Genomic DNA, 25,602 nt, shown 5'->3' with positions numbered 1-25,602 from the left:
GCCACCATATTTGTGCTTTATTAGTGATTAAATTGTGAGTGAAAAACGTACATTTCCTTCTGTTCACCACAATGTGATTATATCACTTCATAAGACTTGAATTTGGCAAATTTTACATTATGCCAAATTATCACTGTGAACACTTTTCAAAAATTCACCATTTGAATTACAAAGAAGGTATTATTATTTAAGTGTAATTTTTGTAGACTCCTCACCGCTCATAGTGTGTTTTGGGCTAGAGGTGTTGGTGCCAGTGAGCTTGAGTAGGGAGGGATCAAATCCTTTAATGGAGCAGTCCATTCCTGTGACGGCACACAAATGCTCTTGGTACTCCAAAGCTGCCCTCTCAAATCTGGTTTTGAACACACAAAAATTCTCTTAAGGATAAAGATTATATGAATGGCTAACATGCTTCATGTCTCCAGGTACATTCACTCTCAGCCACTAAAAGCAATTCTCAATTCACTCTCTTTTGGTCAGCATAAGACAACTATAATGAAGATGACGGACACACAAAGAAAGAGTATTGGGAAAGTGTTAATATAAACCCTGCACTGAAGAGTTCTTAAAGAGAATGAGAACAGTTAATACCAGACAGAACATTTTTGGAAAGAATATTGTATACTTTACCTGTTTTCTGTTAGTTTTTACAAAATATTTAGATCTTTAAGGGGAGTCAAGTAATAATTTGTTTCACAAACCAGATAAAATATTATAGTCAAAAGATGTTTATTTTTTATTTTTCAAGGTCTAAATTAACAAATGGAATCGAGCCTCGAGTGACTGCATTTTCTTATCCTGACTGCCCACTCAACTCTCCTCTCGATGGTGGAACATGAACAACAACAAAAAAACATTTGACAAACTAGACAAATTGCAAAGAAAACTGGGTTCATTGTTTTTAGAAAAAATGACTTACTTTCCCTCTGCCTGAAGTGCCACTGAGCCCAGCCAGCACATGCTCTTGCCAGTGTTAGCAAGACTCCAGGCTGCCAGACCCTGTATGGCCTCAGGACATCGCAGCTCACACAATGCATCCACCAGCATGGTGATTGGCACCTCCATCTCTGGACCCTACATATCAACATCATTGGTGATTTAGTAATAGGTTTGGAGCAGTAGATGGATGTAATGTTGAGAAGAGAGATACACCGGTGAATAATTAAGTCCTACCTGTGCACTGCTATTTTTGATTTCAGTGAACAGGTCAAAGCCGTGACGGACTGTGACTGCCGGTTGACCAGAGAGAAGGCCTACCCTCATCAGAGCCAAACGAATTCTGGTGAGCCAGTCCTGGCACGTCTGTCGGTTTGTGTAAAAAAACGTTCTAATGCCCTAAATAAGGAGTGAGGAATGAGATGTCAAACAAAGTTGTGATGAAAGATTCTTAGATAACCTCTTATTTCATTGAAGATAAAAACATGTAATGTTGATGGCAAGCACCTAAAAAGCCATGAGACGGATAAGTTGGCACTTCACAATTTTAATGTCTAGGCTAGCTGCGTACATATGGAGGACAGACCTTTGGTGGTGCAGTTAGTGCGCTAGCGCAGCCTTCATAAGCGTTGTACATGAGTTTCTCAAGGTTCTCCAGGAACTGCAGTAGCAGTGCTAGGCGGAGCTGATTGGTATGGTGACCCTCATCACTCTCTCCTCCACTCCACTGGCTCAACTCCTGCTCCGTGTTTAAACTGTGAGCCGCCAGACTGCGGATCATACCTACACCAGCACAAGATAGTTGCTACATTGTATACTCACCGTTCAAGACAACCAACACTTGACAAAATCATTACAGACACATCCATCACCAACAAATGGAAATATATGTATATATGTATGTATGTACCGTAATTTCCGGACTATTGAGCGCACCTGAATATAAGCTGCACCCACTGATTTTTAAATAAAATATTATTTTAAACATAAATAAGCCGCACTTGTCTATAAGCCACAGGTGCCTACCGGTACATTGAAACAAATGAACTTTACTCAGGCTTTAACGAATCACGGCTTGTAACAAAAATAAATAGGCTTTAACGAAACACGGTGTGGCAGCGGGCGTGGTCAAGCGCCCATCCGGAGAGAAAAGCGGTAAGGCGCTTACACCTGAGCTAAATTATGTCTAACACCGGTGTCTAATTTCAGTAAGCATGGGGAGAGCGGCATAAAAGGCAGCAGCCACAGAGCTGAGAGAGTGACACACGTCAGTCTAGTGTTGGCGCATAGAAGAATTGAGAAACTTTATAAAATTGATTGTAAACATTGCTGTGGCCATTAAAAGCCTTACCTGGAGCGTCAAGTGCCCTGCTGAAAACTGTCACACTGGTGCCCGTGTGACAGTTTTCCCAAGAAGGACACGTGAAGCAGGGCACTTGAAATTAGACACCGGTGTTAGACATAATTTAGCGCAGGTGTAAGCGCCCTTACAGCTTTTCTCTCCGGACGGGCGCTTGACCACGCCCCCGCTGCCACACACGGCTTGTAATAAAACATTTGCAGTAAACAGTAGCCTACCAAGAAAGTCATTGGTCACTATCTTCCTCGTCCTGTGCACTGAAACCACTGAAGTCATCTCCTTCGGTGTCGGAGTTGAATAGCCTCAGATTTAGTTGTCTTTTTGCACTGAGTCAATTCCTCACGCTGCTGTTTCCAACGTCTTATCATCGACTCATTAAGACCAAGCTCCCGTGCAGCAGCCAGATCAATCGCCTTCAACTTGAAAGCAGCATCATATGCGTTTCTCCATGTCTTTGCCATGGTGAGGGTGACAAAATTACTACCGTAATCAGAATGATGGGAAGTTTGAGAACGCTCGATTTAATCTAAACAGTAAACAAAAACGTTGTTTTGACCTTAACCCGTTCGGCAATTTCATTGGTCTAATGAAGTGTGTTTTTTTAATTTTTTTATAAAATTTGAAAGCGGGAAAAATCCATATATTAAGCAGCGTCACTGTATAAGCCGCGAGGTTCAAAGCGTGGGAAAAAAGTTGCGGCTTATAGTCCGGAAATTACGGTATGTATGTATGTATGCATGCATGTATATAGTGGGCAACAGTGCTAGACAAGCGCTGAACATTTTCACAAACACTATACTGATGCTGTGAAAAATTATCAACCCAAGCACAAAATTAAGAAATCAAGCTTAAGATCACTGACTGACTACTTATCCATATTTGTTCCAACTCTTCTGATAATAAGAGTAATTCCAAAATGTATTAAACACAATTCCTATACTGAAAACAGCAGCTCACTAACCCTCTATGGTCTGGAAGGTGTCCTGGGCTCGCCCCAAAGGGGTGCGGAGCTTGGAGAGCACAGTGAACTGAGCAGCCTCCCACACCGCCCACTGCCACAGCACTGCTTCTGTTTTTAGAAGGGCACGAGGCACCATGGCCGAGTCTTTCTTCTCCAGCCGCTGACAGCTGTGGTATAGCCTCTCCAACCACGGCTCCTTACTGCAGATCCCATAACCAAACAATTAAATTAGAACAACCCAGAACACCTAAAAAAGTATTCTGCACACAGCTCAGAGTTCCAGACAAATTGCGAGTGAAAATTTAACCATAAGCCCCCCGTTTTTTTTTTTTTTTACCAAATGTACTCTGTATGTATAGTCAGAAGAAAAAACATCTTTATAGGTCTACTTAACCTCTAAAGAGAAAAAGCCCAGTATTGCATAGCAGTCATAGAGTGAATGCATCAACCGCCTGTGTAATAATGAAGTATACTTTGAAAGGTTAGACTGTAATCGCATGCTAGTCTTCATGTCATTTTCAAATACAAATAAAAAAGCAAAAAAACACACATGCACATGTGTTTATTTTTACCAAGGCGAGAATAAAGAAATGGAACTGTGCCAATCAGAGTGACTGTACACCGACGTCTCGGCCACCTACTCACCCCCCACGGTGGACAGTTCCATAGAGAATAAATCCAATGAGGTCAGAGAAGTCCTGTGGGTGGAAGGTGTTGCTAGGCACTTTGCTCATGTGTCGGCGGATGGCCAGAGAGATCTCCTTAATCTCAGAGTGAACATGGGCACTGCTGGGAGACAAGCTGAAAATGACCATAATATCAACTACAGATGGAGGTATAACTAGAACGTACATTTTCTCCCATGGTTTCTATTGTGTGGATTCTAGGCAGATAGGAGATAATCCTGGCTAACCTAAGTGCAACATGAATAGGAATGGATCTCAGCAATTTCCCGAAGGCCTGCCGCACTCGGACTGCAGAGTGGACTAGCTGAACTCGGCACACGTCCACACACCTGCACAGAGAGGGGACAGAACCAGTGCTGATCAGACAAGATGCTTCTCCCCAAGAGTAAGAGGAAGACAATTTTCAGCTCTAATAAATGTTCCTGCAGGAAGATGTGTCGAAAAGAGGAAAAAAAATGTGCGCAATTACCTCTGGAGAAGCTCTGTGGATAAGGAGGAAGACAGAACCTGGAGACTGTTGCAGGCCTGCAGACATATGGTGGGGTCCTCATTCAAAGCTTAAAAATAGGAAAACATGGACCGCACATGTTAATGTCCCTTCACAGAGTATTTATTCTCTTTATTGTTTATTCTTATGATGCTACAAAAATACCACTGAAATACTGACTATACTTATAGGCATAGTTAAAAACGTATGCATACAAGACTGTGTATTTACTGTGTAACTACATGATGTTCTGCAAAATTCCCACATTTGCTGCTACTGAGGTTGAGGTATGAGTAGGTTAGAGGTTAGAGTTACGTTTTGGGGTAAAGGTTGGGTTAGAGTTTAAGTTAACAGTGTAACTACAAATGTAATTAAATGTATGTAAATGTAATTACAATGCAACAACATGTATGTATATAATAAGTACATTGTATCAAATGGTTAAGTACATAGTAGTTAAGGCCACCTAATATAAAGCGAGTCCGGTATGCATTCTTTCATGGAGCACAAATTAGGTTATTTATAGCATAATGTTCAAGCTGCTCTTTTTTATACAATGACAGGGAATGGTGACGACAGCTGTCAAGTAAGACATTCAAGATATATAACTTCAGAGACTTTGATTATAATGGTCTTTTATGCTTTTTTTAAAGGGAAAGTTCACCCAAAAATTTTATAATTTCATCATTTATTCTTTCTTCTGCTGAACACAATCAAAGAGTTTTAGAAAAATATCTCTGTAGGTCCACACAATGCAAGTGAATGGTGGTCAGAACAGTGAAGGTTCAAAAAGCATATAAGGTCAGCATAAAAGTAATCCATTTGACTCCAGTGGTTAAATCAATTTCTTTAGAAGCGATACATGCGATGAAGATGAGAAAGACAAATATTCAAGACCCTTTTTACTATAAATTCTACTCTCTGCAAGGTAGGTGGCAATAGGCACAAAGAATGTGAATCACCAACAACAACAAGTAGTATGTGAAAATGAAAGTGGAGCTTTACAGTAAAATTTCTTTCATCTTGATCTGTTTCTCACTCACACCTATCACATTAATTCAGAAGACATGTATTTAAACACTGTAATATGGATTACATTTATGCTACCTTTACCTGCTTTTTTGACTTTAAGTTTAAAGCCAAGTTCTGTCCAACATTCACTTTTGTATGGACCTACAGAGCTGAGATTTTTTACCAAAAACTCTGTGTTCAGCAAAAGAATGAAAGCCATACACAAATGTGATGGCATAAGGGTGAGTAAATGATGAAATCATTTTCATTTTGGAGTAAACTAGATTATACCTTTAAAGTACACTTTTTTACTTTTTTGAGCTTGACAGCCCATGGTTGCCATTCACTTCTATTGTATAGAAGAGAGCTGCTCAGACATTCCGCTAAACTTCTTAGGTGTTCAATGGAATTAAGTCATATGGGTTTAGAATGAAATCGAGGTGAGTAAATGACAACAGACTTTTCATTTTGGGGTTATATATCCATTTAATGTTTTTGCCTTCATAAACTCAAATGTATAATATTAATAAAAACAGTGATTTTCACTCACAATTCACTAGCAACCCTTTGCAGAATTTTTTGAAGGATGGGAGTAAGAACAGGGGGGAGTACGTTTCAAATTTCTTCATCATCAGAGACACCTCAAAGGACCAAGTGAGTAACAGCTTCCTAAAAATGGATGTTAAAAAGACAGACAACCTTACTAGGGCTGGGCGATATTTACAAATTGTTTTATCGATAATCCCCTTAAAAACACTGTGATATCCGATTACATCGTCAACCCCCCTCCTGATGGTCGGTGCATTTTTTTTTGCTGTAAAAATGTAATTCATTTATTGAAATGTGAAAAACAAACAAAAGATATGTCTAAATTCAAATTAAACTAAACTAAAAAGTAATAAAATAACGAAGTGATCAAAAATCGTATTTAACCACCTCCCCAAATACAAACATTTACCACCTCAATGACTCCATTTGCCATGAAGCAAACATCAGTCAAGGATACCAGGTGAAAAATTACTAATAGCCTACAGATTAAGGACTAAAAACAATCATAAATGTAAAGATAATAATCATAATAATAAAGCCAAATAAATTCCCTTGTGTACCCAAAGTAATGCTGCCAAATGTGTTCGAATGTGTTTGTATTGCGTTTTGGCAAAACAGTTGATGCTGCCTAAACAAAAGAAAATAGAACTCAATTTTAGGTTCAAGCTGAACGTGTCTTGTATTACTTTATGATTTAACCACATTTGTCAGTTTCTTTAATAAAAATATATAAATCCCAGAACCTGCAAATGCGTTCACATGCTAACCGCATGGAAATAAAGCGAACTAAACTCACAGCACCTCCCAAGATGATCAGAGATAATTGGCAGCATTCTCACAGATGACATAATTCTTGCAAACAGTTTTCAGACGAATGAAACAGAAAAAAAAAGAAGAGTGAAAACTCTTTACATGCGCTTGTTCCACTGTCTGCACGCCGACCTGCGTGTGTTTCACATGACAGGCTTATGTTGCATGCATCTGAACAAACAGCGAATCAGACAAGCATTGACTCGTAGCATTTTGCGGGTGGCGGGTACTAGTTTCACACCCTGACCACTGTTTAATATTTGCCTACTTCCCAGATCAATGGTTTTGCCATTTCCCGATATTGTCGATCATCATCTGTTTGCAATCAGCATTGGGATCTTTGTAAGACATCATTGATATCTGATTACATATCCTGTAATTGCCCAGCCCTAAACCTTACAGCATGTTAATCCAGACAAATGCATATATTCCCTTAATTACATAAAACCGTTTGCCATACGCAAACAAGACAAACAAGGAATCTAACAGAAAGACATAATTACACTCAACATTGCATAAGTGATTATAGCAGCTGAAAGAGCAACTGGTACAGATTAATCAATCACATTAAGCCTTATTATAGAAAGGCGGTGTGAGCTCTGTACCTCGCCTCAGGGTTGAGATGATCCTTGCTGAGCAGCATACCCAGCAAATTAAGGAGCGTGCTGAAATGTCTTTTGGTTGCCGTGGTAACAGTGCTGATGACAGCACCATCAAAAAGTGATGGGGACGAAGAGCTCAGGCTGCTTGAGATAAAGTGATCGTGTCTTAGGAGACAGAGAGAGACAGCAGTCTATTAGTTATCACACTTGGGAGTGAGTGAAACTAAATTCAAGCTTGTCATGTGCAAATCGAATGACAAAGTGTTGCTTGACAGTTTTATGTACACTGGGCAACAAAACAAAAACTACACTTACAATCTATGATGCAAACAGAGAACTGCAGAATTCAAGAAACTATACTGTGACTTAGGAAGCATTTAATGCAATTGCAGTTTAGTAGGAGCATCAAAGCAGTTTAAACATTTTGTAAAACTGATCAAATTGTATTATTATTATTATTATTATTTACAGACTACTTTTGGATTTTGCTTCGGATAAAATATTTCACGGAGCATCTTCTCTTCATGTTGTTACCTGGTGCAGTGCGAGTATAGGGTGTAGAGAACTGCATACTGGACAGCAGGGTAATGAACCGCCAAATCAGAATGAACAACAACCAAATTCTGACTGAGCAGGGCAAACACAGTAGGAGACAATGCCCACATCTGCAACACACACATCCAAAAGTATGTTCACATGGTTACTCTTTCCCTTAGACCACTTTTACAGCTTCTCAAGTACTGCAAAACTAAAAAAAAATAACTGCTTTCACAGAAAGGATAGGAAATGGGTAAACATTTCCAACTGTGAAGGGAAAAACAATCCTTTTTGAATTACTGAGACTTGCCATTTCCCAAAGTGGTTCAAAAACAACATCACAAGCCACCTGCTAACCAAATACAGCTAAACATGTCAAACTTCATTCAAATCATAATGCTTACAGATAGCTCACTCATTATTTAATCACTCTCATGTTGTACCAAACCTGTATGACTTTCTTCCACTGAACAGAAAAAAGATGTTAAGGAGAATGTTGTGGGCTGACAGCGGCAGTCAAAATCAATTTCATTGTATACAAAAAAAATGCAATGAAAGTGATTCGACCGAGACTGTCAGTACCAAACATTCTGCCTTATATTTCCTTTTGTGTTCATGCAAGAAAGTTAGTCATATGAGGGAGAACAACATGAGTAAATCATTTTCAATTAAATTTGTATTGTTGGGTGAACTATCTTTTTAAATGCATAGCAGTATGGGTTAGTGCTGACCCCGATGAGGGAGTTCTTGATGTTGCCAATGGTGGTGAGAGCACTGAGGTTGAAGATGAGGATAAACTCTGCTCTCTGTGGGCTGAACTGCAGCTGGCTGAAGGCAGGGTGTTGTATATGAGGACAGGCATCAGGTAGACCCAGAGGACTCTGCAAACTGTTCAGCGCACAACCCATCTCACCCAACACCAGTTTATAAGCTGCCTCCAGGATGGGAATGTTCTTCAGGCTCAGCACAGCATGATACACACCATGTGCTGCTACCATAACCTGTGACACAAACCCATTCAAAATGAGTTAACTCAAGACACACTGTGTTTACATATACAATTGCGGTTAGTGATCATACCCCTCTCTCTCTGTGGAAACGCAGCTCCAAAAGTTGGGAATTTGGGGCCAGTAACTTTTCCACAAATGCGGCTGGGAGTTTGGTGTTTATCTGGTCTACAGTCTACAAACCCACAAACATAGAAAATCAATAAAACATAGTAGATGATCCAAGGTTCCTTTTGACAAATTAATTTTCATGACATATTGAAGACTTTTCCAGTTGTTTGTTCTTGTTATCACTGAATAAGGACTTTGAGAAATCGTTGCCAGATTAAATATTTTAAAGCAGAGTACGACTAGAAACATTTATATAAATTTGTATACATTTTAAAGACATTTCCAGGCCTGGACATCAAAATTTTAACAATTTAATTTAAATATCCCAGATATTTCCAGGTTTTCCATGACTGTGGGAACCATAACAACTAGACGGAGGCATTCTCCTCTCGTTTGCATCAAAGACAAATACATTTTAAATAAAGATCATAAAATCCAGAGAGGTCTGTTAATTTTTGGCTCAATATAGTCCAGTCTTACCAGTGTAAGCAGGGTGAGCACAGACATGCTGTATTCTGGTCCGCAGCATTGGCAGCAGTCCAGCTGGTCTAGGCCATAAGAGGTTATGGCATCAATAAGTTGGCTGCCTAAATCCATGCTAACCAGCAGAACACACACACACTCATTTCCTGCTGTCAGCACTGCCTCTGAGAAGAACACCTGCTTGGCTGTGACAACGCAAGCCAAGACACGGTTCAAAACCTGTCGCAAAGCAAGCAAGAAAATGCAAATGAGCTTTACATTACACTACTAAAGGATCGCACGTGTGTATTCTCAAAATGGAGGACCAACTTTTGCTTGATCTTCAGGGTTCCCACTCATTTTGACTAAAGAACTTCAATACATTTTCCAGTTGTTTGTGATTACTGGGTAAGGCTTATTAAAATAAATTTACAGAGATTTCCCTCACAAAGAGCAATTCATAGTTACTGGAAAATTTTTGAGAATAGCATAACCAAAAACTACACAAATTTTCATGCCATACAATAAAAACAAAATCCCTGAAATCTCCATGCTATGCAACTTTTAACATCTCTAGGTTTTCCATGTCTGTGGGAACCTTGATTTTATAATGACAGTGGTTTATCTTGGATTAACTATTTGTACCGCAGTTCCAGAGATAACTGAAACTGCTTTAGCAATGCATGTAGGATACTAACATCAGTGACATATGCCTCAGTGATTGGGGGTCCTCGGATAGGGTTGAATCGTTCTCCGATGCTGTGCACAACAGTGTTAAAGACTCTTAACAGGGCTGCCAGCTTTGGCAGAGATACTGTGGGAGGGGGAATGTCCTCATCGCCTGATTCTCCAGATACATGACTCAAATCCTATGAACAAAGAACAGTAGAACCTGAGTAACTCCAAACATCTCAATTGGAAAACTGAAAAACATTCTAAAGCAATTAGTTTTACCTCAGCATATGCTTCCATATCTTCCAAAAATTGACCCAATAATGTGGTCGAGAAGGTCAAATCCGCCACCCAAAACTGTTCAAGACTTTGCAACCAGCCTAAAAAGAAAGATTGAGACAGGTTAGCTCGTCAATTTAGGTTAGACAAAACTAAATTCCAACTAAAAATAAAAAAAATCTTACCAGACACCTGTTGAGTAAGATACTGTCTCTGTGTGTGATCTATATGCCAACCCACTAAAATATCCACTGTATCCTGGAAAACAGAGGCAGCAGTTCATATACACCTTTGTTTGTTCTAGAAATATTACATTGGTTGCAATTAACAGAAGGAACACAAGTCAGGTGTTTGGTTTCAGGTGCCAAAAACAATACTACAGTGCAGTGCACTAAAGATAAAACAAATCCAAATATAGTTCAGAAACTTTTCCATATAGTGCAGCTGCACTAGATGCACATCAGTTTACAAAAGCCATGCCACTACAGAGGAGCCAGATCACCAAGTTTGATTTTAGGACTGAAATTAAGAGCTGTCCTGCTTACTCTGAAGTTGGTGCTGAAAATGTGTGGATAGCAACGGGCCAATAGCAAAATGCACTTCACACTTTGGCACAACAGTTCTGGTGTGTCCAAGTTCTCCAAGATAGACTGAAGGCTGCTCATCACAAACTAAAAGACCAAAGTCAAACATCTAAGCAACATGACCACAGAAATGGATTACATGTTGGGGGTACAATTTATGTACGACCAAGTAGATCAAGCTAAATAAATACCTGCATTACAGTTGAAAAAGCCTTCTTTTCCCCTGCAGTTTCAAGTGCTTTGTGCACTGCCACCAGGTAGAGAAGCTTCACCTCATCCTTTGTGGACACACTGAACTTGAGGAACATCCACTTGAACATCCTCTCGGCTTCATAACTGAGGGCGGCACAGAGAAGTCCCAGACAGCATGCAGCCTCCTGTCTGAGCTCGTGCAGGAGCTTACTACTGTAAGACCAATGGCCATACATTTGATCAGCCTTTCACATTTGAGCTCAAGTAAACATATGCTCTTCATTGTTAACCTCAAGAACACAGCTACAAGATAATGGCCAGTTAAATGGTTTATTATTAGGATTCAGTGGGATGTTTGTAAGGCTTCATTAAAATTATGCACTAAATATACCCTTAAGAGAGTGAGCTCCGATAACACCCATTGTGTTAAAAATAGTGCACGTAGTCATACCTCTCATTCAAAATGTCATTCAGGGTGCTCAAAATGGAATCCAACTGTTTTACTAGGACCTGTAATTTATGCAAACAAACAATGAAATTAAATCAGTTCATTTCAAGAGCCCTCTACCTTCTAGGTACTGAAATAACCCCTATTTTATATTAGATCTCACCACTTTATTTTCTGAGTGCACAATGAACTCTCTCATTTGTTTCATTGTGGACAGTCTGCGTTCCCGGTCATCTTCCCGTGATGCTCTCCGCAGAAGATTGGCCAGACGAGACTCCTCAGAGTGAGCCAACGGTCGGTCTGCAAGATGAAAGAAAAATAACACTGTTAATAAATTAATGCAACAACCAGATCCAAGCAACACAGTTTCTCTCTTTTTTTACATTAAAAGTCCTAGTAGTTTAATTATGTGTGCTTAACAGAGCCAACGTACTGTTATTCTAAAGACTTTTGTGGGCGACAATCTGAAAGCCAAAATAATTTGTCGGCCGAGAGACTGAATGGGGGAAACTCATTGCCAGACGCGCTTGCTCAATGAACCTGAATCCAAAGACTGCGTTTTGTAGATTTATTTGTGTTAGAAATGAACAAGGTTGTGTGTCCAATACATTCCATAGTAATTGTTTCACTGATATACGAAATGGTGTCCAAACGGCATTAAACAACGTTAGAAGTGTTCTACAGCGGTCAACAAAATAAGACTTCCCCCCCTATATAAGTCACCCCCTCTCTTCCTCCCGAACCCCACAGGTGAGAAGATAATATAGTCTCACTTCCTCCACCACCACCAGGTGCCTTAATTACCGTAAGTAACCAAAAGAATGTATTCATAAAATAAAACAATACCAGCCTCTTACATTCCGGCCCCTAATTATTACAGCTATCACACAGTAATAATTACACATACGTTACACTTGCAGGGGAAAGAAAAAATAAGTAAAAAATTATTAATAGTCCATCATAAATTCTCTCAGACGAAAAAAGTCAAAAAAAATAGTCCAGTCAATTCAGTCAAAACAACTGGGCTTCCCTCGATATTGCGGAGCGCAGACATCAAAACTGTGACCAATTTCAATTCTAGCAAGACTTTTCTAGTTTAAAGTGTTACGGAGATTGTCAATTCGAACCTCTCAGTAGCAGCCCTGACATGCCAAACAGCACTGAGGAGGAAAAGAGCAACACTATGCTATGTGCCACTATGCTATGCTATGTAAAAGATTACACACCATTACCTTAACAAATTTGTTTCAGGATTTTACTTGAGTAAAAGTAACTGTTATATTTTGACAAAATGTTATAGTTTCATATGAAATAATCTAGGTAGAATCTCATTTTATATCAACAGTGGCAGTTGTAGTTAAAGTTTCAAGATTTGTTTATAGGAAATGCAACCCAGGATACATTAAATACAGGTTATGTTTAATCTATGGCAGGTCGACACTAGATTTCCAATGTTTCATGAAGAAAAACCAGTTGAGAGTTAAAGGTACAGAGAGGAGCAGTCTGGCTGTGCCATCACGCACCTACAGTATATGTTAACTGTTAATAATCATAGGACATTACTTTAAAAGCTCACACAGCTGATGTTATTTTTCATTTAGTTGTTAATTTAACATGCTATGCTAACATGTAAACTAACAAGCTTTAGTTATATAACATGTTATAGTTACATGCAATTTTTTATCATGTTTATAATTCTGTTAGCCTTCTTATTTTTTCTATTTATTTTATTTTCAAAAGGGAAACTTTTTTTTACACATACTTCAATAAAATAAATGGTTTCAAGTTTCAATTATAATAAAGTGTTTGCTCAAAAATAAATAGATAAATAAAATAACCCTTCTGTTTTCACTGATAATAGTAATTGTGTAATACCGTATACTGTGATATTTTCTGAGACGTTATCATACTGTGAAAATCACATACCGTTGCAACCCCACTGTGGACCATCAAATAAATAAATAAAAATAAAGAAAGAAAATCGCATAGACTTTTTAAAACTGCCAGACAAATACTTTAAGACAACATCTACAAGTTTCATCTTGACAAACTTTACCTATGTGGTTCAAAACATGCACTACATGAGCATTGAGAGCAGAAAATAATGACTTTCTTCATAGACATGTACCCTGTGATTTCCTCATGTCCTTTGTAGCTAAAGCACGGTTTCCATGCTGAAAAGTGGTTATATCAGTGGTCACATCATTGATCCTCAACTCTTGCCCCAGCGACTTCCAACCATAAGTATTTTCAGAGAGGCCTCCATCAGCATCATATCCACCTACAAAACAATAATCCTGTAAGTTTCCTTTTCCTTTAACAAAACGTTATATAAAAAGTAGTAGGCCATGAGGTTTACATTATACAATTTGCAATAAGGAACAAGCAGCTTAAAATCAAGGTTAATATTTGCCTAGCCTAGTTACAAGGAAACATTGAGATTTTCAAAACAAAAACTACATGCATTCCTAGAGTTAACTTTCTCTTTCAATTTCTTAGAAACAGAAACCTTAACCAGTGGGACACTCAAAAGATATCAAAAGCTCAGGTACTGGGCCAACAGACTGACATCTGAAGTGCCCCTATCATGGCTGCTGATGTTGCTAATCACAATAATTCAGATGAAGAACAGTGGGTTTGTTATTCAGATGATTAAAGAAAGGCTAAAAAGAGGGCAGAGACACATGTGGGTACACACCTCCTTCTTCTGCAGAAGTGAAGGCTTCATTGTGCAATGGTGGGGTGCCAGACTGGTCAGAGGGCAGAGTATCAAAAAGAACTCCTGAACAGTGGTCTCTAGAGACACTGCACTTCACACCTTCCTGGCTGGCTGACACACTGTCACCTCTAAAAAGCATTTGATACACCATTAGTGACACTGAGAATCACAGACTAACCTGTTTATGTCAAAAAGAATGATGATGTCAGCATGATTAAACTTCCCTTTGAGAATAGTGTGAACCTTTCATATGTTATGGAACTGGGGTTTGAAAGAGGTTGGAGGTAACTTAAAATTCGTGACATCACATATATACAACACCATCAAGCAACATTTTCGCTCCTGGGTGAAGAGGTTGGCTTACACATCCATTGTTTGTGTACTAGAGTAAAGCATGTATGCAAGAATAACACAAACTGCGGCTGAGTAAATAAGAATATTTTGTTAGCCTGTATAGATGCCAGGTTGATTAGCCTAAACACTGAATCAACAGGTCTCTCTTTATCCTATATTACAAAAGTCATACAGCTTTTAAAATTAATTCAATTTTGAACCGAGAAACAATTTATAGAAGTTTAATATTGATTATTGTGAAAGACCACCCAAAAAGACAGTGTTTTCTCACATATTAATTCATGATATACATTTGGCAACTAAAATGAGACTATTTACATTCAGACTATTTAATTTGCGGACAAGCTTGATACATTTTAAAGGGATAGTTCACCCCAAAATGAAAATTCCCTCATTATTTACTCACCCTCACGCCATCCCATGTAAATGACTTTCTTCTCCTGAACATAAATTAAGATTTTTAGAAGAATATCTTTGCTCTGTAGGTCCACACACAGCAACTGAATGGTGGCCAAAAAGCACAAAGCAGATTCATATTAAAGTTATTTTTTACTATTCACCTCCCTGTACAGTAGGTGTGATATGCAAGAAGAATGTGAATCGGCATTAAAAAGAATGTGAAAGCGATAGAGATTAGGGATGCACCGATACCACTTTTTCTCTTCTGTTCCAATACCGGAAATCTCAGTATCGGCCGATACCGATAACAGTATTGTTTTTTGCATAATCAGTTTAGAATATCTTTACATATTAAAGAGCACTCCCAATTAGTTCCACACAATAATGTAAAGAAACACAAACCTCTAACTACACATTATTTCAATATAAATGTATAGCTTATAGCTTATTAAGAAACATTTATTATTAACTAGTATACTGGATAATGTAGCAGCAAAATTAACAGTAATTCCAGTATAAGTCTTCAGTAGAAAAGAAACCAGTGTTTTATTTTTGCCTCTTTTTTTTTCCAAAAATGTTTCAACTTACATCTGGACTTTAAAGGATTCAGATCTCTTTTTTTGTTCAATTTAGTTGCAAGACATCAGCTCACTTTTCATTCACACAGTTATTTTTTTTTTAAACCCTATTTATATATTGTTATAAATTTTAAACAAATACTAATGATGACAACAATAATAATAATAATAGTTTTTAATACTATTATTATTATTGATTTTTAATTTTAAATACAACAGTAATATATTTCAGTCGTGACATTTTTAAACACTCACACTTTTATTTTGACATTCTGAACTCTCCAGGAAGTCCTGTAAGTGTTTCTGTTTGTAGGCAAGTTCACAGTAGTTTAATTCGCTTCATATTCAAATTCTGGTCAAATGCACCTCCAGTGCCGTTCTAAATGCATAAGTGAACCGAACTATTGAGCATCTACATCAGAGATGTTGTTCGCGAGTAGCGCTAAAATATTGCACACTGCGTGAAGGCTAAAAATAGCCGCGAGTGTATGTGTGTAATCAGAGCAGCACCATTCATTAAAGCGCTGGCGCTACGCATACTATATATTTACTTATTAAACACAGCCATGTGTGATTCACAGAGCTATCCCACATCTTCAAGTGGCTTTGAATAAAATGCACGGGTCATATTAACTAATTCAATGGTGTTTTTATGGTTCTTTTATGCCATTTTTTAAGCTTTACAGTAACAAACATGACTAACACACAGAATCGGATTGGGCTCGTCGGACCGATACCCAATTCGTCTAAAGCTTCAGTATCGGAGCCAATATCAATACAGGTATCAGTAGGGATGTAAAAAAAAAAAACTTTTATATATATAACAACGATTGATTAATAAGTCTGGCATAATAGTGATGAGGGATGAGCTGAAGACAGTCCAAATTTATGAAGGTTTTTGTACTATTTCAAGAATTAAAGTGATGTTGATGAGTTTGCAGGTTATTGTATGAAACTAGTGTAATTGCGCAAATTGAATGTTTAGAAATGGTGATGCTTATTATGAAATTTCTCTGAATGTAGCCTTGAATAGTTCTTTCATTCAAGCTGTCAAACCACAAAATGACATATTTATAACTGACAATACATTGCTTAGGCTATTTAAAAGATACATATACCGGTACACAATATATTATCCAGTGATGGCTAGCGTAAAAATATTTGCCTTTTGATAATGATTTGGATTGAATTTAGTAGAAAACCCTGCCGCTCACACTTTACTAAAGTTGTGTTCAGAAAAATGCTTGAAAAGAAAAACAAGACTATTGTGCAACGAGCAGCCAAATTTAAATATGAAATTATATATATATATATATAAAAATATAAAATCATCGTGAAATTCTTCTGATTTTCGATGCGTGAAAAAGGCATTGATCCAAAGCATAAAAAGTGTAGATTTATAGTAAAAAAAGGACTTAACTATTAATCTGTTTCTCAACCACACTTATATCGCATCTGAAGATATGGGTTCAACCAATGGAGATGACATTTATGCTGCCTTTATATGCTTTTTGGACCTTCAAAGATCTGGCCACCATTCACTTGCATTGAATGGATATACAGAGCGGAGATCTTCGTTTGTGTTCAACATAAGTCAGTTATACACATCTGTGATAGCGAGAAAATGATGGGAGAATTATTATTTTTGGGTGAACTATTAATTTAAGTTTAAAGCACTCGTTGGCCATTTCTCTTATCGGAATGCTTTACTGACATACATTCAGACAAGCGAAAGAGAGCCCACAATTTTACTGGCTTGTCCTTAAACTCTATGGAAACATTTAAATGTGCAATGAAAAACAACTTAAGGTTAGAAATCAGTTAACAGGTGATCAGCCAGGCGGTATGAAGATATAATGTAGATGGTTGACAAACTGACACGAGCGTCGCAATTTGTGTGGCAATAAAACTAATCGAGCTATGGCGAAAGGCGTTGAATAGGCATTAAATCGGTATGAGATTATTTTTACCTCGAGTCAACAATTGACAACACACCTTTACCGCAAATTTGAAATAAAAAACATTGCGTAGCTGGTGGCAAAACGTGTCAGTCCACATGCGTTTCCTCACACTCACAAAACCACAAATGAATGCCACGACACTCAAGATGCATCATGTCCGCCAAAGTCCCTAATATCCCCTGCATGTAGGGACACATTTATGCTCTTTTTTTTCTTACAAACAAGGCTTTCGAACACACACACCCACATGGTGAATATCGTGAGCGTTTGTTAGTAGGTTATCCTGTGCTAGCATTTGCTAACCAGCCTGAAAATTTTACACGAGCGTTAGACATTTGTCAGTTTAACCATGAGGCGTCTTTATAAAGATTTCCATAGCTTTGAGTACGACACTATCGTCATAAAGTGTGCTATGGGATGACGGGTTAGAAATTGTTCTTTTAAAGTATCCTCACGTTGAGAGAGCGCGCGGCTGTTTGATACATGGGCGCGAGAGATAGACCTCGTTGAAGCCTCGGCCTGTAGTGCGAGCACTTGAACGTGTGGTGCGCTACTGACCTGGGCTGCCAGTCATTCCAGCTTCGATGCAGTTTGTGGGCGCTGCTCAGCCGAGACCCGAGGACTTTGCGGCTCATTACCTTTACGAAGACAGCATGACCCGTCTAACACGGGAAGAGTCCACAAACAACCACTACTTTCGGCGTTCACTTAATGTCCATGCACGATTTGGAAATACACTGTGTGTTTGAAACTGAGAAACAGCGGCCTGACCCTCCCATCTATTTCTCCACTCATTCCTTTAGCGCGGCTGGTTAGTTCACTGAACGGCAGCGCCATCTATTGGTGCATAAAATGAACTACAGCTCCATTGTTATTTGAGCTGACGCTGAAACGAATGCATTCCCCATGGTGTTAAAGCAGTCTTGGTTGTAAACGCCCGCTGGTGGATGGCAGAAACAGACTTGTTGAGAAATGTAACATTTTCGCGAAACTGTTTTGAAAATGTTATTATTTAAATGTGAGATTTCCTCCTAACCTCACTTGAAGCTGAAAAAAGAAACATCTGTTGCTGTAGCCCGATTCTCTGACTGTGTGGTTGCCTAGTGACTGTAGAATGTGAAGAAAATAAGGAGAGCTCCAGGTGGAACCACAGGAACCATGACAACAATGCAAAGCAGACATGTTTAACCAGCATATCCTAGCAGTTTAATTGAAACTTATCTTGTAAATAGTTTCATAAAGGTAAAATGCATAATATGTCACAATTAATTTTCCCTCTTAAATGTTTACACACCTTAACACATCAGCGAGACAGGTTATGCATTTCAATAGCTCTATCTGTCTTCATGTAGAGGAATATAAAAAATATTTAGTGGGAGGGTGTCAGTTTTTCCTCCCTCTTTGATGTCTAGTAGAATTATTGTCTGGTCAAATTGATCACCCTCTCAAATAACACACACACACACACACACACACACACACACACACACACACACACACACACACACACACACACACACACGTATTAGTAGACATGCTCTGGTCTTTCCTGACTTTATGCAATTGCAACATAAATAGTTGTGATGCTTAGTTATCTCTGCGTGTATCTGATTTTGTGAACATGTATCTTGCAAGTTGGTGTGACCAATAGCATAGCTGTGACCAACTGACTTTAATCTTTCAGAATTAAAAGCATATAATTATAAATTAAACAATACACATACATTAATCTAATTAAAAAATTCAGTGGATGTGTTGTATTATCCAAAGAGGTTTCTTAATTTGTGGTTGTTTTACAAGGTCAAACGGGGGATATTTGCATTTCCAGCCACCACAACCTCATTGCACAATTGCATCACAAGATGGTAGCAATGAGCTGAGACAGAATGAGTCAGGCATCAGCCTCATACGAATGAATATACTTTTTCCCCCAGACTTTTCCCTCATTTCGCACTTAAGCAACAGCATCTTGCAATGATGCTTGTTTCAGCAATCAAAATTAGATGGTCCACTGAAACCCAACTCCTGCCCACCCCAATGCATCAAGTTGCTAAGCAACAATATGTGCAATAAACACTGTATCAATAAAGGGGATGTCAGAAAAGGAAGGCCACAGGAATGACAGCGGGTAATTTATAGAGGAGCCCTTTTGGTTAACTATGCCTTCTTATAATATAAGATAAATAACTATTCTGATATGCAACTATTGCAACTATAAACAAAACAACTTATTATTGGGCACCCTTTAAAGAAAATAAGGGGTTTCTTCAGTACACGGGCCCAATCTGCTGCACTGCAGAAGTGGTTGATGAAAGTGCCATTTCATGGGAAATTTTAGTTGGAGGTCAGCAGAATGCTCCAAATAAAGGAACACTTCACCTAAAATTTGTAATTCACTCATCTTTTACTCACTAAAAAAACCATCCCAATTGTGTAAGACTTTCTTTCTTTTGCTGAACACAGATTTTTAGAAGAATATTTTGGCACCATACAATGTAAGTAAATGGGTACCAAAATTTTGAATCTCCAAAAGCATATAAAGGCAGCATAAAATTAATCCATAGGACTCTAGTGGTTAAACCAATATCTTCAGAAGTGATATGATAAGTGTGGATGATCAATATTTAAGTCCCTTTTAACTATAAATATCCACTTTCAAATTCTTATTCTTTTGTTTTTGGCAATTCGCATTCTTCTTGCATATAGCCACGCATTCTAAACTCATCTGTTATCTCATCCACACCTATCATATCACCGCTGAAGATATGGATTTAACCACTGGAGTCTTATGGATAACGTTTATGCAGATTTACGTGTTTTGGGGAGCTTCAGAATTTTGGTACTATTCACTTGCATTGTGATGACCTACAGAGCTGAGATATTCTTCTAAAAATCTTAATTTGTGTTCAGCAGAAGAAAGATAGTCATACGTATCTGGAATGGAATGAGGATGAGTAAATGATAAGAGAATTGTCGTTTTTGGGTGAACTATCCCTTTAACAATATATGCAACTGCACAATTGTCCTGCAACAGGAAGTGCTCATTGTCACAGCTGTTGCTTAGATAATGTGCACTACTATCTGCAATACACCTGAGGACTACAACACATATAGGGAATTAAATCCTCCCATGAGTGTACATTTTTATTGTACAAACATTTATTTATTTATTTAGCCAGCTCTACCAACAAAACAGAGGGTGATATATATATTTTCTTATATGTGCACATCAGCTTATTTAAAATTCTTTGAACGGACTGCAAATCAATACCAGACTCAAAAAGGATATTTTTAGATAACTCACATTCTTGAGTTCATCTTCCTAACATGGATCATGGGTACAGCCAATGATGCACTGGAAATGTCCGAACTATTTTCTCATTTTTGGCTAGGTCTAAAGCTTTGTGATCCAGGAAATGGATTTAAGAGTGTGGCTCCATAAGAAGAGTTTTGAAGAACAACGCTTGACAGTGCAATGGTCCTACATACTGGTCCCACATGTAAAGACACTAAAATCTAATCTCAGTGGATGGAAAGTGGAAATATTTCTGCTCTCTTTTAAAAGATTTCTTTCCTACACTTTCCTACACGTCTCATTTTATAATTTGTTTTTCTTCAGTTGACAGAACACAGCAACAGGATATACTGAAGAGCTCATTTAGAGACCATATTTAGCAACATTGCTATCTGAAAATCTTTAGCCTTCTTCAGAACAAGAATGAGTCATATCTTCGCACGCTTGCCCTTAGCTGTTACAGGCAGAAGATAATAGGAATTCTGGGCCTTTAATATCACAGACTCTGTAGGCCTCAAGATAAAGTAGACACTCACAACTGCAAGACATTGTCAGGGGAGGCTAATGGAACTTAGCAAGACTGTGAAGTGGGTGTTCAATAAAGCAGGAAATCATGATCATATAATTACCGAGGGACATGTTTATGCATGAGATCACTCTGGGAATTTTCACATTTGAAGTTAGCAATGGATTAATGTGAGTGTTTTTGTTGCATTCATTTAACTTGTTTTGGAAATAGTTACGCATTTTTACCTTCTAAAATGTATCTGTTGACTGAGTTTTTCTTACTTCCTTAGTTGCAAAAAGGTGATTATAACTTTTAAACTGAATTTCATTATACAATTTAACTAAACTGAATGAGAATCTTAATTCTAGTGTAAAAATACAACTGAGTAAAATTTTATATTAGACAATTAGACACAAGTAATATTATTGTGACTTACACATATATGTATGTATGTATATATATATATATATATATATATATATATATATATATATATATATATATATATATATATATATAAGCCTATATATACACAGATCAGCAACAACATTAAAACCCCCTGCCTAATATAGTGTAGGTCCCCCTCGTGCCGCCAAATTAGCGCAAATCCGCCTCTCAGAATAGCATTCAGAGAGATCAGGAGATCTGCAATTACAGAAATACACAAACCAGCCCATCTGGCACCAACAATCATTCCACGCTCCAAATTTTTTTCCCCATTCTGATGGTTGATGTGAACATTAACTGAAGCTGTATCTGCATGATTTTATGCACTGCACTGCTGCCACTCGATTGGCTGATTAGATAATCGCGTGAATGATCGTTGGTGCCAGACGGGCTGGTTTGAGTATTTCTGTAACTGCTGATCTCCTGGGATTTTCACACACAATAGTCTCTAGAATTTACTCAGAATAATGCCAAAAACAAAAAACATCCAGTGAGCTGCAGTTCTGTGGATGAAAATGTCTTGTTGATGAGAGAGGTCAACGGAGAATGGACAGACTGGTTCAAACTGACAAAGTCTACAGTAACTCAGATAACCACTCTGCACAATTTTGGTGAGAAGAGTATCATCTCATATATGTATTTATATCAGTGGGGATTTCTTTAAGACTGCAAGGGAAGCTCAGCTTCCCCTATAATGTCAAAAAAATAATGGTCAAATATGTACTATTGTGTAAACAATTTATTGACTAAAAATGCGTTAGAACACGTTCATCTCGAAGACGAGTTAGTTCAGAATCAGCTACATTACATATAGCAGGTCGGCTGACTCGATTTACTTCTCATACATTCCCGTAGCGTCAGTGCATTTCCCTGTTGAAGCCGAGCGTCCATTGACTTCAATGGGGCTGCTCTGAACAGTTTTTTTCAGTGCTCCGAAAATAGACGGTCATTGGATAAATGCTGCGATTATGTCCCGCCCACGGACGCTCAGCGTCTCTGGGGGTGAATGAGGAGTGGGCTGGCCCGGACTCCGGGTTTCCGCGTGATGATTGGAGGATCTGTCGAAAGACTGCATCTCCTTTTGATTGACAGCGAATCTGTACTATAAGAAGTCACTGAAGCTATTTTGCGCTCAGTCCCATCGCGGATTTCTCAAGTGTAGTCGAAAGACTAACTGCTGCAACCTATTTCTTTATATTTGTTTGGCGAAATTGCTAGTCAATTTGCATAATACATTTCACACAATTATACACCACATTCCTTGTTTCAGTTTTACCAAGTTTAATATATTTTGTTTTAGAGCGTTCGTTCGTTCATTCATTCGTTCATACAGTAGGCTAGGCTAGCGTTGTACGGGTGAAACTGCGCACGATGGCAGACGGTGCTAATATTGTCGACCTGATTTTGGCGAAGCCATTTGAAAGTCTTCCTTACGAGGAAAAAATTAGAATTAAACAGCAGGGCAGATCAACACCTAAGATTGATTTAGTGCAAAAAATAGGGTAAATAAGTTTATAATGTAGGCCGAAAATGAGCTTCCCTTTTTGAAAGACCAGCAGCCGCCACTGATTTATATATATATATATATATATATATATATATATATATATATATATATGATCTGAAGTTCAGTCAAGAGTCTCTATAATGTAATCTCGGTAGACAGTCAGCTAGTTTTTAGTTTAGTTTAATTACGTCAAACATTTAAATAAGCCTTACATTGATGTGTTACTGGCAAGCTGGTCTCATTACACAAGTTAGCATTTACCCACCTCCTCCCTAGCACCATTTGACTAGATCTGCTTCTTGGCATCTCATTCATGTTTTGTTTAGCCGCAGTAGCATGTATTGCATCAGAAGCAGATCTGGTCCTCCAAGACCAAAACCACTAACTGTAATATTCATAAATAAACATATTTTAAGTTGTCATATATATATATATAGATAGAGAGAGAGAGAGAGAGAGAGAGAGAGAGAGAGTGAGAGAGAGAGTGAGACAGAGCAGAGAGAGAGAGAGAGAGAGAGAGAGAGAGAGAGAGAATAATAAAATATTCTATAATACATTCTTTCTAATATTGCTAGATTATAGTTTTTTTTAAATTTTGATATGTATAAATGATTTTTGATTTTTACAATATACAATTGTGTCACGTATGGTTTTTTTTATGTATGCGTGGAAATTACATAAAATAGTCTGACCTGACCTCACTTTAAAATGAATGAACATTGTATATTCGTCTGATATTATGACAAAAATGTACAGTATAATGTAAATTGTCCACCAAGAAAGCACAAAAATGTTGGTGCGGCTATCCTTATGAGGACTATCCATAGACATCATGATTTTTATCCTGTATGAACTATATATTCTATCCCTTAACCCTTCCCTAAACCTCACAAAACACAAACACACACACACACACACACACACACACACACACACACACACACACACACACACACACACACACACACACACACACACACACACACACACACACAGTTGTGTTTCCATGTTTTATGGGGACTTTCCATAGACATAATGGTTTTTATACTGTACAAACTTTATATTCTATCCCCTAAACCTAACCCTACCCCTAAACCTAACCCTCACAGAAAACTTTCTGCATTTTTACATTTTCAAAAACATAATTTAGAATGATTTATAAGCTGTTTTCCTCATGGGGACCGACAAAATGTCCCCACAAGGTCAAAAATTTCAGTTTTTACTATCCTTATGGGGACATTTGGTCCCCACAAAGTGATAAATACACGCTCACACACACACACACACACACACACACACACACACACACACACACACACACACACACACACACACACACACACACACATTGTGTTTCCATGTTTTATGGGGACTTTCCATAGACATAATGATTTTTATACTGTACAAACTTTATATTCTATCCCCTAAACCTAACCCTACCCCTAAACCTAACCCTCACAGAAAACTTTCTGCATTTTTACATTTTCAAAAAACATATTTTAGTATGATTTATAAGCTGTTTTCCACATGGGGACCAACAAAATGTCCCCACAAGGTCAAAAATTTTGGGTTTTACTATCCTTATGGGGACATTTGGTCCCCACAAAGTGATAAATACACGCTCACACACACACACACACACACACACACACACACACACACACACACACACACACACACACACACACACACACACACATAAACACACACACACAAACACACACATGATGTCAGATTCCTGGACTTGACCAAGGAGGAAGATTCCAGCAAAAAGTCTGCAAGAGAGGCTCACTCACACACCCTCTAATCTCCCCAACACTCTACATAGTCCTGTTGCACACATGCTTATATGCACATACACACACACACACACCAGATGACAATCTTGTCTCTCGTGCACTAAAAATGCTCTGTTGGGAATTGTGCTTAGCTCTATTGTTCACCGGCTTCCCAGTGTGGACTCTGCCTTCAACTAACATCAAGATCACACAAGGTGAGTGCCACCACAACCAAAAGCTATAACACAGACTGTTATTTTAGCATTCATTTTCTTTATTAAATGAGAATAGACAGCCTAAAAACCAAACTTGATTTGAGTTGCCAAGTTATGATAATCACAAAATTTAACTGTTATAGTTGA

General features: G+C 38.1%; 1 protein-coding gene across 3 annotated transcripts in view; it reads right to left on the bottom strand.

The window, feature by feature from the left end:
• LOC127652545 (serine/threonine-protein kinase SMG1) overlaps positions 1-18,488 on the bottom strand; it is a 50,728-nt gene extending 32,240 nt beyond the window's left edge. The window contains exons 1-24 of one of the 3 annotated variants that reach the window (XM_052138724.1): positions 18,264-18,488; positions 14,393-14,541; positions 13,823-13,975; positions 11,858-11,994; positions 11,698-11,756; positions 11,246-11,459; positions 11,016-11,141; positions 10,656-10,728; positions 10,474-10,571; positions 10,218-10,388; positions 9,538-9,759; positions 9,020-9,121; positions 8,671-8,940; positions 7,937-8,067; positions 7,406-7,567; positions 5,992-6,110; positions 4,413-4,500; positions 4,171-4,272; positions 3,903-4,058; positions 3,258-3,457; positions 1,523-1,719; positions 1,174-1,335; positions 920-1,074; positions 216-352 (exon numbers count right to left, since the gene is read on the bottom strand). In XM_052138724.1, the coding sequence (XP_051994684.1) occupies positions 216-352; positions 920-1,074; positions 1,174-1,335; positions 1,523-1,719; positions 3,258-3,457; positions 3,903-4,058; positions 4,171-4,272; positions 4,413-4,500; positions 5,992-6,110; positions 7,406-7,567; positions 7,937-8,067; positions 8,671-8,940; positions 9,020-9,121; positions 9,538-9,759; positions 10,218-10,388; positions 10,474-10,571; positions 10,656-10,728; positions 11,016-11,141; positions 11,246-11,459; positions 11,698-11,756; positions 11,858-11,994; positions 13,823-13,975; positions 14,393-14,541; positions 18,264-18,340 (3,460 nt within the window). In that variant the 5' untranslated portion in view covers positions 18,341-18,488. The remainder of the gene's footprint in view (positions 1-215; positions 353-919; positions 1,075-1,173; positions 1,336-1,522; positions 1,720-3,257; positions 3,458-3,902; positions 4,059-4,170; positions 4,273-4,412; positions 4,501-5,991; positions 6,111-7,405; positions 7,568-7,936; positions 8,068-8,670; positions 8,941-9,019; positions 9,122-9,537; positions 9,760-10,217; positions 10,389-10,473; positions 10,572-10,655; positions 10,729-11,015; positions 11,142-11,245; positions 11,460-11,697; positions 11,757-11,857; positions 11,995-13,822; positions 13,976-14,392; positions 14,542-18,263) is intronic. The other 2 variants (XM_052138725.1, XM_052138726.1) reach the window with 2 other exon arrangements.
• Between the last annotated feature and the right edge of the window lie 7,114 nt (positions 18,489-25,602).

Source organism: Xyrauchen texanus, chromosome 12 (assembly GCF_025860055.1).
Source record: "Xyrauchen texanus isolate HMW12.3.18 chromosome 12, RBS_HiC_50CHRs, whole genome shotgun sequence".
Classification (NCBI taxonomy): Eukaryota; Metazoa; Chordata; class Actinopteri; order Cypriniformes; family Catostomidae; genus Xyrauchen; species Xyrauchen texanus.
Note: the sequence above shows the minus strand (reverse complement) of the source record. Positions and strands in the feature narration are given on the sequence as shown.